The 19,993-nt window shown below is 36.6% G+C and overlaps 3 protein-coding genes across 4 annotated transcripts in view; 1 reads left to right on the forward strand and 2 right to left on the reverse strand.

Moving 5' to 3' along the window:
• Positions 1 to 866: 866 nt before the first annotated feature.
• On the reverse strand, positions 867 to 2,051 carry LOC125229946. Its single transcript, XM_048134895.1, has 2 exons — positions 1,109 to 2,051; positions 867 to 927 (listed from the first exon to the last, which is right to left on the reverse strand). The coding sequence occupies exons 1-2, from the start codon at positions 1,424 to 1,426 to the stop codon at positions 895 to 897; spliced, it is 351 nt and encodes a 116-aa protein (XP_047990852.1). The 5' UTR covers positions 1,427 to 2,051; the 3' UTR covers positions 867 to 894.
• Positions 2,052 to 9,305: 7,254 nt separating this feature from the next.
• On the forward strand, positions 9,306 to 10,229 carry LOC125229856. The gene has a single exon (XM_048134794.1). It carries the CDS (start codon positions 9,306 to 9,308, stop codon positions 10,227 to 10,229), a length of 924 nt encoding a protein of 307 aa, XP_047990751.1.
• Positions 10,230 to 18,987: 8,758 nt separating this feature from the next.
• The window catches only part of LOC125229556, a 60,918-nt gene continuing 59,912 nt past the window's right edge, over positions 18,988 to 19,993 (reverse strand). For both annotated transcript variants that reach the window (XM_048134429.1, XM_048134428.1), the window contains exon 11: positions 18,988 to 19,205. In XM_048134429.1, coding sequence (XP_047990386.1) covers positions 19,080 to 19,205 — 126 coding nt within the window. In that variant the 3' untranslated portion in view covers positions 18,988 to 19,079. The remainder of the gene's footprint in view (positions 19,206 to 19,993) is intronic.

Raw genomic sequence — 19,993 nt, forward strand, 5'->3', positions numbered from 1 at the left:
TACCAAAAAGAACCAAAGATATCTCGTCCACGAACAAGAACTCTGCATCCTGTCACTGTAGACACTTTCCCCTTTTGTACTTTGATTACCGGAAAAAAGCGGCGTTCTAAGTGTCGGTGACTGTCGACTCTCCTCGCTACTAGCGCATATTTTGTCTGAGTTCGACAAACTGGTACCTACTTTGAACACTGACTTTTAATTGATTTGACTGTTTAATGTAGAACCTACTAGTCATGCTGCAACTCCAGTTAGCGCGTCAATCTGTGTAACCTCCTTCCCGTAGCATAGCATAATTTGATTTATCAGCAAGTTATACAAAAAGTCTTTCCTGTTCCAGCGCCCCACGCTTTTACAATCAAATATTATAATTAAAAGCACATAGTTTTTAAACTTCAGCTCACAAATAGAGACAACTTGAACGATCCATAATTTATTTTTGGCTTTTACGTGCATTTATAAAAGCGTGTTTTATAGTGTTTTTTAAACTATTAATTTTTTGGTTTTAATGTTATGTCAATTTTTGGAATGCATTTATCAAGGAGATCTTTCAAAGTGTTTTCGAATGAATTATAATTATCATTTACGGTTTTATTTATATTAATAATTGTATCCCATTTAATTTGTTGAAGTTCGTTTTTAGGGTTCCGTAGTCATTAAAATTACTTATATTTTTATCATTAAATAATCTTTTCCGTATAACCCAAGGTTGTGTACTTAATGAAACTGTTGGTGTACTTATCAAGACACCCTTGTGGTCTGAGAAGCCTAATTCGTTTACATTCACTTTCCAGCCCGTAGTTTTAAAATTTGTAAACAATAAATCTATACAAGTAGAGCTTGAATGCGTTACCCTTGTGGGATCCTGAACTCTTTGGTGGAAATTATGCGATAGCATCAAGTTACATATTCTATGTTTTTCACTACTATCTGAAAGAAAATTTATATTTAGGTCACCTCCAATTATTACACGTTTTTTCTTGTCTTTACATGCAATTATACTTAATAATTGATTTAGGCGAGTAAAGAAAGTTTCTGTTTCCCGTTTACAATTTGGCCAGTAAATATTAATTATTAGCAGATTGTGTTTTGGCAATTCAACTGCACACACCTCGAAAATCATTTCTAAAGATAATGATGTAATATCAGGCCTCTCAAAATATTCAATACCACGCTTTAACATTATGAATACACCGCCGCCTTCATGATGTTCGCGGCAAAAGAACGAGCATATGTTATAGTTAGTAATGTTTACTAAGTCTTTTTTTATTTTATTTAACCATGACTCAGAAACACATATGACGTGGGTTTGTGGATAATCTTCTGTAAATGCCTCTAATATATGAATTTTATTCCATACGCTTTGCATATTTTGGTACAAAATGCCGAAGTTAGGCTCGAAAAAATGTTTTTCTTGTAGCGTCTTCATTTGGAGGTTGAGTTGTCGTACTTGACGTCGATGCCAGCGGAGCCGATGAGTGAGTAGGTATTGTCTGTAGCGACTGTAGCTCGGGTACTTTTTGTCGGTCGTTCATTTTGTGCACTTGTGAGCAGGTTACGGTGTCCTCGGCGGGTTGCTTCATGACGTGGGTGCTTCCGGTTTCTTCAATGTACGGTTTTCCATTTATAAATAAACGGTCATTTCTAATTGTTGCGTGACAGCCTTCTCTTCTTGCTTTTTGTAGGATTCGTCGTAGTTCCTGCTTTTTCTTCAGGTCCGCAGGGCTGAGGAATTCAGTTACGCTAAGGCCCGCTTCTTTGAAGGTTTCACTGTTTTCCAATATATATTTTTTTACCCTTTTACATATAAATTCAATTTTGACTGGTCTAGTTCTTCCTTTTTTGCCGATAAATGATATTGTATCTATATATCCCGCTACGTTAAAGTATAAGAGGTCGTAGCAAATGTTGGAAATTTTTTCTATGATGTCATTTTCGCTTTCCCAGTAGTTTTCTGCTAGGCCGTGTAAGACTAACACCTTTTCAGATGAGTTCATAGTTTTCTCATTACTTGTAATTTTGTTTAATTCCTGAATCTGGGTTCGTAGGGTTTCATTTTCAGTTTGTAGCGCATAACATTTTTGGTTCAGTGTTTCAATTTTAAAATTTATGTCGATTATATTTTGTTTAAGTTCTGTCTGTTCCGTAGATATCTTTTTAAAGTTCAACTCAAAGTTTGATTTTATATCAGATATGGCAATTTGCATTTGTGTTTGTATAGACGTCTGTAATATTGATACGAGGTGTTTATTGTTTTCCTCCATCATAAGTCTAAATTTTGTTAGTGATATTTGGTCATCAGGTTGCTTATCTTCGCTGGAGGGTGTCAATGTATATGAGTATTTGGAACCTTGTAGAGATTCCTGCCGGAATGTATGCCCCTGGGGGGACAGAGTAGAGTCACTGTCGCTTAGAGATTCTGGTTTATTTTGGGGGACCGGTCTTTTCCTTATAGTAACGTTAGAGTTATCTGCTATAGCAGGTTCGTCGGCGTATGTTGAAGAGAACTCGTTCTGCTGTAAGTTCATTCGCACTGGAGTATTTGCGTTATTTCCCTTAGGCTCCTTCGATCGGCATTGTGGACATTTCCAATTTCGTTTCCGTTCAGGAGACATGACGTTATCGAATAATTTAACTGGGACCCTGACACAGTCCAGATCATAGCACAAGCGACAAGATGAGCACGTTAGGTATCTCTTCTCTCCTATTTCCACACGACAACCTTCACATATTAGCGCCATCTTGCGGTTTTGTTCAGAACTAGGATGAGACTACTTGAGGTTAATGCGCTTACTTAGTTGTTGGTTCGTCACTATGATAACAGATGGCGCTGTTCTCAATACTCAGTATATCGATGAGTTGCAATTTTGATCTTAAAATATATTATTTATAGTTTGATGTTACACAGAGTTTGATAACTGGAGATATTGTTTTTATCACTAAATGGTTGATTTCACTATGATTCCGTACCACAAGATCACTTTTCACTAAGTTTTTGCCTCGTACGCGAATGATTATGAGTAGATTATGGGTAGATTTTTATTTATTGATATTCGCTTACGTAGTCCGAATCTTGAGCGGATACCACTTGTGCACGACAAACATAATTAATCTTTAATAGCACTTAGTTCGATTATTAGTAACACTTTCTTTTTTTAATTAAATATTCTTCACGGAGTCAATGTTTACTCGGCTACTACTAGCGCCCTCTCCCATTTTATTTTCCGTTAGGGATTTAGGTTAGGGATAGGGATACGGATAGGGATACGGATAGGGATACGGATAGGGATACGGATACGGATACGGATACGGATACGGATACGGATACGGATACGGATACGGATAGGGATAGGGATACGGATAGGGATAGGGATAGGGATAGGGATAGATATAGGGATAGGGATAGGGATAGGGATAGGGATAGGGATAGGGATAGGGATAGGGATAGGGATAGGGATAGGGATAGGGATAGGGATAGGGATAGGGATAGGGATAGGGATAGGGATAGGGATAGGGATAGGGATAGGGATAGGGATAGGGATAGGGATAGGGATAGGGATAGGGATAGGGATAGGGATAGGGATAGGGATTGGGATTGGGATTGGGATTGGGATTGGGATTGGGATTGGGATTGGGATTGGGTTGGGATTGGGATTGGGATTGGGATTGGGATTGGGATTGGGATTGGGATTGGGATTGGGATTGGGATTGGGATTGGGATTGGGATTGGGATTGGGATTGGGATAGGGATAGGGATTGGGATTGGGATTGGGATTGGGATTGGGATTGGGATTGGGATTGGGATTGAAATTGGGATTGGAATATGGATAGGGATAGGGATAGGGATAGGGATAGGGATAGGGATAGGGATAGGGATAGGGATAGGGATAGGGATAGGGATAGGGATAGGGATAGGGATAGGGATAGGGATAGGGATAGGGATAGGGATAGGGATAGGGATAGGGATAGGGATAGGGATAGGGATAGGGATAGGGATAGGGATAGGGAGGGATAGGGATAGGGATAGGGATAGGGATAGGGATAGGGATAGGGATTGGGATTGGGATTGGGATTGGGATTGGGATTGGGATTGGGATTGGGATTGGGATTGGGATTGGGATTGGGATTGGGATTGGGTTGGGATTGGGATTGGGATTGGGATTGGGATTAGGATTGGGATTGGGATTGGGTTGGGATTGGGTTGGGATTGGGATTGGGATTGGGATTGGGATTGGGATTGGGATTGGGATTGGGATTGGGATTGGGATTGGGATTGGGATTGGGATTGGGATTGGGATTGGGATTGGGATTGGGATTGGGATTGGGATTGGGATTGGGATTGGGATTGGGATTGGGATTGGGATAGGGATAGGGATAGGGATAGGGATAGGGGATGGGGACGGGGATAGGGATAGGGGAGAGACGGGGGCAGGGACGGGACGGGGACGGGGTTGGGGACTTGTAGTATAGGGTTGGGGTATAGAGCTATCTCTATAGGACCCCTCCCTATGGACGGGGATAAGAATAGGGATTGAGGTCGGAATAATCGGTCGGCAATCGATTTCTAGGCAGTGTAAAATGCAGGTGGCTCAGTGGGAAGGGATTAGTATTTAAGTAGGCATCGGCGAGTATCCTGCATCCGTAATAACTATTACATTCAATGTGCTGTAAGAAGATCGTTGTTTGCTTGCCTTTTATATGTTTACGTTTGCAATAAGTATAAGCAAAATTGAAAAAAATTGTAAGCGATAATGCAAGGAAGTACTTTTTACCCTACCGACCATAGCGTCGAGATACTGGTTATGTGGGTTGTATGAAGTTTCCCCAGTATAAATATTTATTATAGGTAAAATACATACATATTCGTACCTACTACCTACGCTGTGGTCGCTGTGTAACAATTCTAAAATCATTGCAAGAATTTCTTTTAAAACAATAGTAATATGTGTAAGGTACAGTCAGCCAAAAAGCAGTGTAAGGTTCTTGGCTGACCGTACAGCAAATAGATCAGTTACAATGGCCCCCCAGTCGAAAATTGCCCCGCTTTACCTTAATCGAAATAATCGCGGACAGATGTACCTACAAAGAAACCTACGGATCCAAATGAAAATCTTATTTTTGTAAACGTTTCAATCAATCAATCAATCAAAATATTCTTTATTCAAATAGGCTTACAATAAGCACTTTTAAATTGTCAACAGTGTACAATATTCATCTTATTCTAAATATCAGAGCAATTTATTGGTGCAATAAACAATATTGTTTTAAAACTACATTGATTTAATAAAATGATATCAATCTAAATTGTATAAAAAAATACTAGTATAAAAACTTCTAGAATAAATTCTAAATGTCAAAAAAATTGTATAAAAATACATTGAATTATCAATAATTATCATCATTAATAAGCTATATAATTAATGGTTTTCAACAATACTTGTATCCCACGGTGTTTCATCATTCATGTAGTCTTGTGTGCTGTAGTAGGCTTTAGAGATCAGCATACGCTTTACATAATGTTTAAATCGATTAAAAGACAGTTCAGTGATGGCATTAGGAAGTTTGTTATAAAATCTTACACAATTACCCATGAATGATTTTTTAATTTTATGGAGCCGAGTGAAGGGCACTGCAAGCTTATGCTTATTTCTAGTGTTTATATTATGTACATCACAGTTTTTCTTAAATTTATAAATGTTTTTATGTACATACACAATATTCTCATAAATATATTGACAATGCACTGTCATTATATTAATGTCCTTAAACTTATCTCTAAGTGAGTCTCTATGGTTCATTTTGTATATTGCTCGAATAGCCCTCTTCTGCAGAACAAATATGGTATTTATCTCTGAAGCACTGCCCCATAGTAAAATACCATATGACATAATGCTGTGAAAGTAACTAAAATAAACTAATCGAGCTGTTTCCACGTCTGTTAACTGACGGATCTTGCTCACTGCAAATGCTGCAGAGCTCAGTCTATTCGAGAGGGTAGCAATATGGGGACCCCACTGAAGTTTAGAATCTAAAGTTATGCCAAGAAAAACTGTACTATCTACCAGTTCCAATTCCTCATCCTTCACAACGACACTTGCTTGTTCATTTTTAGCATTACTCGTTACAAACTTAATACATTTAGTCTTTTTCTCATTTAACAATAAGTTATTAACACTAAACCAATTAACTACTTCGGAAATAGCATTGTTTACATTTTCACAAGTTTGTTGCTGACGTTTGACTTTGAAAATAAGGGAAGTATCATCTGCAAACAATACTATATCATGGTGGGTCTTTACAAGATATGGCAGGTCATTATGTAGATAAGGAACAGGAAAGGCCCCAATATTGATCCCTGCGGTACACCCATAGAGACTAGTGACCCCGGTGAGCGCTGTCCATTCACGTCGACCCTTTGTATTCTATCGTGTAAGTAAGATTTGACTAAATTCAGTGCCGATCCTCGCACTCCATAGTAGTGCAATTTCCTGATCAGTGTTTCATGACAGACGCAATCGAAAGCCTTAGATAAATCACAGAAGATACCCAAGGCATCCTGTGACTCCTCCCAGGCATCGAAAATCTGTTTGATTAGCTCAACACCAGCGTCGGTTGTTGAGCGACCCCGTGTAAAACCAAATTGTTTATTGTGCATTAGATTATTGATGTTAAAATGTTGCAATAGCTGAAATAACACTAACTTTTCAAAAATTTTGCTGAATGTCGGTAACACTGATATCGGTCTAAAATTAGTGGGGTCGGATGTGCTACCAGATTTAAATAATGGAATGACTTTACTGTGTTTCATAAGATCAGGAAACTCACCACAATCAACACTGTTATTAAAGATAACTACCAAGTCAGGCGCTACAATTTCTATTAAAGATTTAACACCATGGACAGAGACTCCCCAGAGGTCACAAGTTTTTTTAACATTAATTGATTGAAATGCCTTAATTATATCTGAGGTACTAACATGTTCAAATACAAGGTCTCTACTACATTCTGTGACATTATCTTCTAACAATGTAACGGCAGATGAGGGTGATGAATTTAAGTGCCTAGTTGTGGAAACTGGTATATCAGTGAAGAACTTTTCAAATTCTGTTGCTACTTCTAAATTGGAATCTACAATTTTGCCATCAATTTTTAATTTCAGTTCATTTGTTCTTTGCTTTGACCGACCAGTCTCCACGTTAATTACTTTCCACGTTGCTTTAATTATATCGGAACTACTTTTAATTTTCTTGCTTAAATAATTACGTTTAGCGGTATGACAATCTAATTTAAACTGTTTCGAAAATTGTTTGACATGTTCTTTAAATTCATCACTCGTATTAAACCGCCGTTCCTCATACAAGGCATACAATGCACGTCTTCGTTGATGTAACTCTGCAGTTGCCCACTCACTAAAAACTGATGCATCACTAACCGTGACCGTTTTTGTTGTAAATATCGTATTATAATTTTCCATATATGTGTGAAAGAATGAATTATACATATCATTAGGACTCATGTTTGGAGACAGAACGGGTAGCGCCTGAACTAAACTCTGTTTCATTCTTTCCACGCGGTCCGAGGTTACTGGTACAAAAGTTATCTGTTTTTTCAAGGTATTTTTCCTAGCAGCTTCAAATACCATTAATTGACCTAAATGGTCGGACTCTAAATTGCTGATTACATTTTTTGTAATAGGAAAAATATCTGTGAAAATATTATCTATACAGGTTGCACTAGTAGCAGTCACTCTAGTAGGCTCCATAAAAATGTGGTTCAGATTACATGATTTGAAAACATTCAACAGCCTACAACTTAATGTCGAATTTTCTAAAATATTTACATTAAAGTCGCCGCAAATAAGTAATTTCTTGCTGGAAGGCGATATTTTCAGTAGCACAGATTCCATTATGCTTTCAAATAATTCAAAATTACTTAATGGCGGCCTATACACGCACACAACAATAAATTGCTCCAATTCTACTGCACTTAGTTCTATAGTCCGTTCAACAGACATGGACACAATATCCTTGCGTTCCTTAAATTTTAACTGATTATTTATTATAATTAACGACCCACCATGTATGGAACTATGCCTGGTGAACGAACTTCCTACCTGGTGATTAATAAATTGAGGCATTAATTCATTATTTTTTAACCAGTGTTCAGTAATACATAAAATATCTATATAAAAATCCTTCATAAAAAGTTCAATTTGTAAATCTTTACCTCTAATACATTGAATATTTTGATGCACCAGGTGGATATACTTCCCTTGCTTACAGTTTTTTTCCTTATATTTACTTAAGTCTAGATTGCCAGAGACAGAATCTTTTGTCTTAAAAGCTAGTTTAAATCATTGGTTATGACTGGAACCAATTCCAAGTTCATACTTTGCTGCTCAATAGGAGCAGAATTGTCTGCCAAATTTTTGGCAGAAATGTCAAGTAAATAGGATAGCGATAATGCTATTTGTCTTTTGTAATAATTTGAAAGGTAACAATTACCTTTAGTCAAAAATACCATAGGCATATGGTATTTACTAACAAATTTGTTAGTGTCAATTATGCTAACCTTACTACTATATGTACAAAGATTATATAAAGCTATATTTAACTTATGTCTAGTGTTATTTTCTGCCTCTGACATTTGGGAACAGTAGGGGAATGTGAAAAATAATTTTATGCACTGCCATTGAGTTTAACTGTTCAAAGTATTTGACCAAATTATTTTTGTTCACATTGCCCCTATTTCCCATAAAGATAAGCAGTGTCGTCTGAGAATGAATATCACTGTCATTTAAAATTTGTTTTAAAATATTTTCAAAACTACTATGAGGCAAACAATGGTTGATTGTACTAAGTCCCTTTAAGTAAAAGTTTAGAAATGAGCTCATATCGCTTCCAATTTCATCACAGTACATAATAACACCTCCTCTTCCCCCCGGACCGCCATACGGTGTAAACGTGCCTACAAATCTGTATAACATTTATTTAAAAATTAAAATAAAATTTAGCTACATTTAAATCGATTGAAATATTCGGAGAGCATAAACACGAAGGAGTAAAGCCGCTACCACGCCGGGAACGAGCTGCGCCTCGTACTTCATTCATCAAGAACGGAACTACTACGCGCGAGTCGCACGACGCGTATACGCCGCCGACGTCAGCGCTCATTCACTAGCCGCAGGTACGTGCTAGACAGAGACCGCGCTACTCCGTGAGCTCCGCTCCACTGTGACGTACGACACTCGCGCGCGCGCAGAACCAGTTAACGACTAACCTTCGCTTCGCTTCTGCTACCCTAGTACCATGGCGACGCCGACACCGCGCATCGGATTAGACCCAGAGATGTCGTTCGAGGAAACGACACTTGATACTGAAACGCCGCCAAACTACGAGTATGTAAACACAGATCGTTTGCTAAGACATACGAGTACTATCCAAACAAATATTCAGCCTATGACGATAACGAGCGAGCAATTCAACGAGTTCAAGGACGAAATGAGAAAACTAATTACTTACTTTAATGTTTCTCAACAAAGAGAAATAGCCGGCATTAAAACGACTTTAAGCCAGATTCAGCAGTCCAATCAAAATATAGAAAGCTCTATTAATTCGCTGCAAATACAAAATGAGGAGTTTAGAAACCAAATTTCACAGTTAGAAAGTCACATGAAAGATGATAGAGAGTACATTCTGTTTCTAGAAAATAAATTAGAGGAGATGCAGACAGGATGCCGAAAAACGAATTTTGAGATCAAAAATGTACCTAAAAAAGATAACGAAACAAAACAGGACCTAATTGAAATGGTAACTTGCCTGTCTGAGACTATCGACTGTAAAATTAGCAAGTCAGATATTAAAGATATATACAGGGTGCGCGGAAAAAGGACCGAAGTTAAAAATACGCCCATTGTTATTGAAACAAACTCTGTGTTGATTAAGTCTGACTTTTGCAAGATGGCAAAGTCTTATAATATTAAAAATAAAACGAAACTATGCGCGAAACATCTGGGATTCAAAACACAAGAAGACACTCCCGTATTCTTATCGGAACACCTGACACCAAAAGCCTCGCGCCTACACTTTCTGGCTCGGGACCTAGCCAGATCGAAGCACTACAAGTTCTGCTGGACCTCATACGGCAAGGTCTACGTGCGGAAAGACGAACAAGCTCCAGTCATATTGATTAGAAGCGAAGAGCAGGTTCACCGGCTCCTACAGGAAGACTGACTAGAGATAAGTAATGAGAATTGTTTTATATACTTAGCCGGAATAGAATCACTCTCGGAAATATTATATTTTGTAGCATGTATACATTTTATAATAATTATGTTTAACAATTTACAAATAATAACTAAACTTGTTAAATATGCTTCGAATATCCCTCACACAAGTAAAAATACACACATAACTAACCTCATACTCTTATCCTCTTTTTACACACCACTCATACACATACTCACATTGACTCACATAAACTCTAATATTATTAATTACTATACAATCGATCGCCGGTGTAGCCGCAATAAAAATAATCACATCTCAACAAAAAACACGCGACCCTCTATCATTATGACGCGCTACCGTCCAGGACATTATGGATAGCACACTTCAAACCGTGAACGAAATAGACAGCTTGGAGATAGCGCGCTCTTTACAATGTGATATAGGAGATCTAAATAAATACTTTAAAATTAAAAATAGTGACTTTACGATGGTATCTCAAAATATTAGGAGTATATACACAAATTTTGATGACTTTATGGCTACATTATGTGTTCTGCCCTTTGATACTGATGTTATAATCTTGACAGAATGCAGACTTAATGTAAACAAACCTATACCGCAACTGCCAAACTATAACTCGTATCACACGGAGTGTCAATTAAACCAAAATGACGGAGTGGTTATTTACGTGAAAAATAATATAAAACATAAAATTAAGGAAATAAATCTGTCACAAGGATCATGTTTACAGCTAGACATCTTAAATAACATTATTTTAGGCATATATAGATCTCCGTCTCAGCAAAATGCAGAAAGTTTTGTAAACTCACTTGGTGCTCACTTGGACACACTTAAAATGATAAATTCTAATAATAAAACTATAATAATAACAGGTGATATCAATATTAATATAGCGCTAAAGCCCTTTGAGCCGTCAACGGAACGAAAGAATCGAACTCACTATCTAAATACATTATCATCATATGGTATATTATCAGGTCATACAATACCTACTAGGGAGAAAAACTGTCTTGACCACTTCATGTTACAGTTAAATAAGACAAAACTGACAGCCTCGATAGCCATACTTAACACGTCCGTAACTGATCATCTCACAACATTTTTATGTATCTCAAAGCTAAAAATTAACACTTTTATAAATAAGACAAAGACAGTTATTAATTTCGATGAAGCACTAGAAAGTCTTAAATCTAAAAGTACTGAAGAACTGATGTTTTGTGATGATCCTAACATTATTATTGAAACACTTATAAGTAAGCTGACTCATTCAATAGAAGAAAATACTGTGACCACAAATATATCAAAAAGACACCGCATTATTAAGCCATGGATAACACAAGGCATGCTTCGCTGCATTAACAATCGAAATAGATTACAAAAACAAGTTAAAACTGATCCTTACAATGAAATAAAGAAAATAACATATATTAGATATAGAAATTATTGTAACAAGCTTTTAAAGAAACTAAAAAGAAATTACGAAAAGGAGTTGATTGCCAAAAATACGAAAAACAAAAAAGAATTATGGAAAAACATTAAAAATATCACATATTCTAACAAAAGTAACACTTCAAATTCAAAATTGTTTAACTTAAAATCATCACAAATATCCTCTGCAGATTTTATTAACGACTATTTCGTAAACATTGGTATGGAACTTGCTGAACAGACTCATCCTTTAGACGGTGAACAAAACACTTACTTGCAAAACTTACCATCTCAGCCGAACTCATTTGTTCTACTTGATGTTGACTATAAAGAAGTATATAGCACACTTATGAATCTAAAATCTGATAGTGCTCCTGGGTGGGACAATATCCCTACAAAGTTCTTAAAAATGGCAAATGCAGAAATAGTACCTGTGTTAACGCATTTTATTAACCTTTGTTTCGAGAAAGGAATATTTCCTGCTCCACTTAAACAAGCAGTTATCACACCAGTTTACAAGGGAGGGAACAGAGACGATATTAGTAATTATAGACCAATATCGGTGCTCCCTGCAATCTCCAAAATCGTTGAAAAATTGCTTAATTCCAGACTAGTAGCTTACCTAAACCATTTAAATATATTATCAGACTCTCAATTTGGTTTTAGGCAAAATAAATCAACCGAAGATGCGGTAGCAACGTTAACTTCACTAGTAGTAGAGCAATTAGATAACCGGCAAAAATGTATGTCTGTATTCCTAGACTTGAAAAAAGCTTTCGATACCGTCTCTGTTCCCATCCTTGTACACAAACTAGAAAAAATTGGAATAAGAGGAACACCGCTTCTTTTACTAAAAGACTACCTATCTCACAGGAAACAAAATGTAAAACTGGGAAAATGTATAGGGGGGCTTAAGGAAATCACTCACGGTGTACCGCAGGGAAGCGTTCTTGGCCCTACCTTATTTCTGGTTTACATAAATGACCTCTGCGATATGAAAATTACAAACGCTAAAATCTTCTCATATGCCGACGATACTGCAGTCGTTTTTACAGGAGCGACCTGGGATAAAGTTAAAATTCACGCTGAGGAAGGATTAAGACAAATACAGAAATGGTTGCATAATAACATACTTACCCTTAACACTACTAAAACAAGCTATGTTTGCTTTAGTATTTCCAACAACACACAACCCAGCAGTGATTATAATATTAAAATACACGTTTGTGATGATACACCGACCCCAGATGTTTATACTCGTAGCTGTAGCTGCCCAAATATTAAAAAAGTTGAACAAGCTAAATATCTCGGGGTTCTCATGGATCAGCGATTGTCTTGGTACCCACAACTTGAATATGTATCCTCACGAATAAGGAAATTAATCTGGATTTTTAAAACTCTAAGACACGTGGTGCCAGGACGAGTAGATGCAGCCAGTGGTCCCGCGAAAGATCTTCTAAAAGAAATATATATTGCTTTGGTACAATCTGTCATAATTTACTGTATATCTATTTGGGGAGGCGCGGCAAAAACACGTTTCTTGCAACTAGAACGTGCACAGCGCAGCCTTCTAAAGGTCATGTATTTTAAGAAAATAAGATTTCCAACTGAAAGACTATATAGTATGACAAATCTTCTTTCCATAAGAAGACTGTTTATTCTTCACATAGTCCTAAAAAAACATAAGCACTTACCATATAATGACTCATGTACACATAGAAGACTAACGTATAAAGTTGCTACTGTACCTCAATATAAAAGTAAATTTGCAAAACGACACTATGAAGCACTCTCTTCTAACTTATATAATGTATTAAACAAAAACCTAAATATATATAGTAAACACTACTATGAGTGTAAAAATATTATACCGGCTTGGCTTATGACACAAACATATGAGGAAACTGAAGAATTACTTACCCTACTAACATATCCAGTTTAAAATATACACACACACACACACACACACACACACACACACACACACACACACACACACACACACACACACACACACACACACACACACACGAGGGATTTTGCCTGATTTTATATTGACCTGCTTTGAAGTATGGATTTTGAATGCTCTTGTATATTTCTGGCTCAGTAATTCTAAGTACCTAGTTTTAAATTTCATAGTTTAGAAACATTGTTTAAGAGGCTATTACATTTAAATACTTTAGTAGCACAATATTTGATAACAATCTTTAGAAATGGAAGAGCGGTACCTCCTGGCACAAGCTATAATAAAGCTTAAAAGGAGGTTCCAATCACTAGCTTTAAGATGAACATTGTGAAAGAAAATAAATATTTTTTGATTTTTGATTTTTTGATTTTGTGTGGTGGTATCATTGGCTAAATCTGTAGTGACCAAAGGGATTTCAATTGCTGCGGTAACCAACTGGGAGTCAGGCCGGACCAGTTCCTCGAACAAGGTCTGAGTGTGTGCCGCAGCTGCTTGGTTTTGGGCCTCCCGTAGCTCGTAGATTTGTTCGTGGGCGTCGTGCAGTGCTCTCTCCAATGAGTCGATGTCTTTCAGGGCCTGTTCATATGCAGCGTTGCACTCCATAAACCTGTCAACCGTCTCCTGAAGCCGGGCCCGCTCTGAATTTACATTATTGTAATCACTCTCTAATGTACACAGTTCCTTTTTCAACTTATCGTTCCTATCAATTACTAATAAAAGCTCTTTCTCACTGTCTTCTCTTTCACTGAGCAATTGAGCACTAAATTCCTTGGATTGTTTTAATTCCAGCAAGGTAAGTTGGAGCTTATCACACTTTTCAGGCTCCTGCTGGAGAGCCGCTGCTGCGGCTGCTGCAGCTGCTCTGCGTGTTTGCATTGTAGATGGGTTTTTAATGTACTAAACACTAAATAAAGCAAGAAATTGCTTACTCAAGCTCAGCGGTTGCAGGTAGGTACTTACATGAAATAATGACGCTTAACTATGTCTACACTTGTTCTAGCCTTGTACACACGTTAACACTGAATTGAAAAACACAATTAACAATAACTAGTGACAATACGACCTAGAAAGTGTACAAAGGCGAACAGATATTTCAAATTTATAACCTATAACGGCTACAAACCTGAGACATCAAAGACACTGGTAAACGTCACTAAAACACTTCACTTATTATATTTATACAAAACTTAATGTTAAATCTACTTAGTTTACACTTAAAATAGTAATTATTACACAAAATATCCTTAAAAAATAATTATTTTAAAGGGACCTAGCAAAATCAGCTGCTTATCGTTTGACAGCCGGGGTTGCCATCCAATAAGAATACTTTTATTACGCGGGCGAAGCCGCGGGTAAAAGCTAGTACATTTATATAAAAAAAGCGCAAAAGTGAATAATCAAGAACAAATGCGGGTAGTTCGAGAAACTCGCGCGGCTAGAAGATGTTGATGCAATTCCTCGCCAGTCTACCCGTAACCACGAACATAATGTGATGTTCGAAACGTCGGGCCAAATATAAATGTAAGTGTTTACGCGATTAAGTCCCGTTTTGTTCTAAAATTATGAGTGCAAATCGTGTTAGTCTAAATCAATATATATTTTTTTCGGTTTGTTAGGCAGTAATTAATCATATAAGACATACTTTAAAAAAGGGTCAAGTAGCCTATTAAGACTTAATAATAATAAGATGGACTAGCTCATTTGGAAACTGCATGCAACGTTAGTCGATGGTTATGGGTTCGAATCTCAGTAGGTAACCGCATTGATTTGTGAGATGAGTGCAGATATTTGTTTGAGTTATGGATATATTAGATATTTTCTATTTATTTGAAAATGTCCTTATTAATACTTACCCGACTACGGCAAAGCAAAAGTATTAGCTATATTAGATATTATAATTATGTTATGTATATCCTCGTAAGTACCCGAGTATGTATGTATGTAAACACTTTATTGTACATAAGACAAGTTAGGACATAGAAATACAGTATACTTAGTCATGGTGTACAAAGGCGAACTTATATAATATATATAGATATACATACACACACACACACATATATATATATACAGAGTGGGGCCTGTAACAAAGGCGAAGAATTGATCTGTAGGCTATTCTCCTTATACTGATCAACATTTGTTCAGTGACTTTTAAAAATTATGAAGTCTTTAAATTTTTAATTTTTCATACAAAATAAATATTAGCTTCAATGTACGCCATTATTGTTGTCATTGACGTTGTCTGTCACACTTTAGACTTAACAGAATTCGCAATACATTACCTCTTAGAAAAAACTTTCAAGGGTGATAAAAATCAAAATACAAGTTATTTTTAAAAGTCGCCGAACAAATGTTGATCAGTATAAGGAGAATAGCCTAGAGTTCAATTCTTCGCCTTTGTTACAGGCCCCACTCTGTATATATTATAAGTTCGCCGTTGTACACCATAACTATACTGTATTTCCAGTACACAAGTCATTGGATAGCCATAACTTATGCAAATTCCTCTTGAGTGATGCTACCGAGTATGTTTATCCATTCCCTCATAACGTTAACACTTTCGCTACCAAGAACCCGACTGTCGGGTACACCGCTCGTAGAAGCGTAGCCGATTACATGGGTTTCCTCGTATGTAGCGAAAATGTCGTAGCGCCGCGTAGAGCCCGGTTTCGAAAGTGTTAAGAGGGGTGCAGCGACGTACGCGGTCTAAAGGCGGGCGCTTGCGGACCAGTGAGGGGTACACCCGGCATCATACTTCATACTTAAAGGGCATACCTGCGCCTATGACCTTCGATTTGAATCCATTGATATTATGGTAATTTCTAAAATATTAACAGCATCGTCTTTAAGCAAAATAGTATCTCATACTTACATCACAGCTTCCAGGCCCAAAAACTGGTGTTTTGGCCATAACTTTTTTTTTAATTACTTTAAAATTATAATCTCTCTTGAAGTTTTAGGAAAGTCAAAGGTAGATTCAAACATGTCGATTTCATGCTTGTAAGACCCTTCACTAAAATCAAACTAAGAAAAAAGGCAAAGAGTTCATTTAAATTGTTTATATGTACCTATTATAGAAAAACTTTCTTTAAAATTCTTTAGTAAAAGTTGCGCAGTGCAGACTCGTGACAAGTGCGTAAAATTCAAACATTTACACTGCGAGTAGGAGCTTTTAAGGGCTCTTTCACGTGTCAAAACTTACCAAATATAATAGGTATTTCCGATTAATCATTATGGATACATGAGGAACCGAATAATTATAGCCAGGCATTTCTGAGGTCAAAAGAAAGTAATATACAATACATATATGGGGAAAGTTGGCAAAGAACAATTTTTAAACCCTCCCGGAAGTGAATATTAAGACACTGCACCTACTTAATATTTCTGGTTTAGCCCATTGGTTGACTGGTAGAGATTGCCTTGAGGCATTAAGTCCGCCATTTGTACCTTATTTTGTTGTACAATAAAGTATAAATAAATAAATAATATTTGAGATTTATCCGGAAAATATTATTAAAAACATTTTTAATGGAGTTATACTCACTGGGTAAAATACTTTCGATAATTCAGTTTAAAATGTTATATTATCAAAATATTTACAAAATAATCGCTTAGTTGTATTTAATTACACCCAGTATATATTATTTAACCATTTGCCAGGCCGCACTTTGTGAAAAGTTTAGCCAAGAAATCCTTACGATACTGAAATAAGTCGCCTTTCTCGGAAGTTCAATTTAATTGGAATTTTAATTCAGCTTAGGTTGAAATTCTTTAGTATGTCAATCGCAACAACTACGAGGACTTGCATCATTATAAATATATTCCGATTCACAACAACTTCCCCGTATTGTAACATAAACGAGCTGGCCCAGAAAAATCAAGCACTCGACCGTCCTTTTAATCTCGACTAGTCGGCAAAACGAAAGAGAAAAGCAGGGGGCCTACCGCGAAACACTTTCGGCATCTTGCTTCCCTGTATTACTTGAGTACGTTTTTATTAATATGACAGAGAGGCTCCCGTTTGAACATGGTTCGCGGTAGGCCTTCAGGCTATTCTTCCGGCAAACGGAATGCAACCGCTTTAGGTTCGGGAAATTCGAAATTAACATAAGTGGTTTTCGTTCCATTGCGGCGTTGACCGGGACCCGCGTCACCCTTAATTAAATTAAAACATCGCTGATGAGACTACTATTTTTCGCGCAGTTGAAATTTGTCACTGTTTTTGTTGACTGACCGGAAAGAAAAGAGTATTGACTTTGAAAACATATTTTTGACACTATATTAAAAAATATATTATAAAGACTAGTTATAATGTAACCTCTACAGCTGGGCATTGGGCACTGGCCCCCTGAGAGGGGCATGGATTATTATTCCTTGCTGCGGCTCAATGCGGATTTCAGGACATCTTTGAATTTCTTCACATGTTTCCTCACGATGTTTTCCTTCATCGAAACTATCAAAATCTATTTTCGCAGATGTATGCAGATCTACTCAAGATGTTTTCCTTCATATTTCGTACAGGGTAATAAAATACTGACTTTGTCTATGGAAGCATATATATGGTAGGGTTTGCTTTTGAGCAAATAATGATTATCGCCAGGGAGGCGTTCGATTTCCGAACAGGGGCTGTCGCACCGTACGGTCCCTTGGCGGTACCTGTTTCAGAAACTTGGTAGTCTATAATGAGAATTTAAACAGTTTTAGACTCTAGAGATTTAATTTGAGATTAGTCATACTAGTGAGACAAGACGATTCCATTGAATATTCGTTTAAGTACATTATTTACCCTAGGCTAGGCCACTGTAGAACTATGTCATAGTGACGTTATAAATCTGATTGTAAGAAAATCTCTTACTGCTTGTCATTTTGACATGGTTGTGGAGTGAACTAGAGCTCCAATTGGTTGAATGTACGGTCAACCAATTTGAATCCTAGGCCACTCTAGAACCATGTCTCATTTAAACCATGTTCTATTTGCCATAAGAAGTCACATTGACGTTTACTGTGCAAAGGTTCTACAGTGGCCTAGGATTCAAATTGGTTGACTGTACTTATACTTAAAGTGAAGAGATGGTGTTCAAGAAGAAGAAATAAAATATTAATCCGCGGAAGTGCATAATCTTTTTCTATTAATTTTATACTTACTTAAGTGTTTTAAATGCGTATTTAGTTTATCCGATAGGCTCTGTTCTGTTCTGAGGTATAAATCTATCTCTTGTCTGCCTCTAATCAATAAGTAGTTATTCTTTAAAAGTTGTATAATATACAAATATTATTTTTAAAGTATATCTATAATTTTATTTCAAGTAGAGAATGTTAAGGCGTAGGTAAAAATAAAAAGTTATATAAAAAACCTACGAATTTATTTATCGTACTAAATAACTTATATACACTTTAAAGTATTAGCGTCTTAAGGTACATTTTGTAGTCTTATTTCATTATTCCTCTTTTTCTTCACTTGTTGCATTCTTCTGGGGTTGTTCTATGACCACCGTTTTAACCCTCCTCCTGGCGTGGCGACCACCTCTGAATCTAGCCGGTTCTTCATCGCCCTCTTGTGATACCTATAATAAAATGTAACAAAAGTACGGGTTCAAATCCCGGTAACAAAATTAGGGCATTATCGCGAAAAAAGATTCAAAAACTTAGTATGTAAAATAGGTAAATTTAATGTTTTTCCTGCACACAATCACGAGCCCTTTCTAACCGACTATGCAGAAAAAAGGGTCCCACATTATTTTTTCTACTTTGTTATCATTTTTCAAACACTTTGTGCAGCGGTTACAAAGTGAAAAGTATGCAAAATAATAGAAAATTGTGTCTGTCTTAGATCGGAAGGGCTCGTTATTCTGAGTAGGAAAAACGTAAAATTACCCTAACTACCTTAGAAAAAATATGAAAAAAATGATCATTAATTTTTTGTTTCGTCTCGCATTGTAACACCGTGTAGGTATGATTCGCACTGGTACGTCATACAAATTATTAGCTATGTACAAAATACTACAACAACAGATAAGATTGATTACATTGATTTTTGACGACCCTAAATGGACGAAAGGATTATTGCCATGTATGAGAAAGGGACAACACGATTCGACCTATCACGGCTGTCAAACTTCGGTTTTCTAAGAAGTGTCTTTTCTGATATTATTACTATGACTGAATTCTGTAACTCCATTGATAGCATGCGTTCAATGACGCATTTATTGCACAAACCAATCGCGTTTTTGACACTTTTGAGTTTACTTTTAAGGTATCTACCAACGCAGCTGAATTAAGGCTGAATAAAGTGTTAGATGTGGTTAAAGGTATAAAATAATTGATAACCATATTTTCGCATGAATTTCATTAA

The sequence above is a fragment of the Leguminivora glycinivorella genome, chromosome 9 (assembly GCF_023078275.1).
Source record: "Leguminivora glycinivorella isolate SPB_JAAS2020 chromosome 9, LegGlyc_1.1, whole genome shotgun sequence".
Classification (NCBI taxonomy): Eukaryota; Metazoa; Arthropoda; class Insecta; order Lepidoptera; family Tortricidae; genus Leguminivora; species Leguminivora glycinivorella.

Bases quoted from the DNA above. Each gene is read 5' to 3' on its own strand.
- LOC125229946 (XM_048134895.1), bottom strand. From the start codon at position 1,426: ATGAAGACGCTACAAGAAAAACATTTTTTCGAGCCTAACTTCGGCATT. The intron at 928-1,108 runs GTGTGTGCAGTT...ATTTTCTTTCAG, and splicing joins CTTTAGAAATGATTTTCGAG to ATAGTAGTGAAAAACATAGA.
- LOC125229856 (XM_048134794.1), top strand. From the start codon at position 9,306: ATGGCGACGCCGACACCGCGCATCGGATTAGACCCAGAGATGTCGTTC.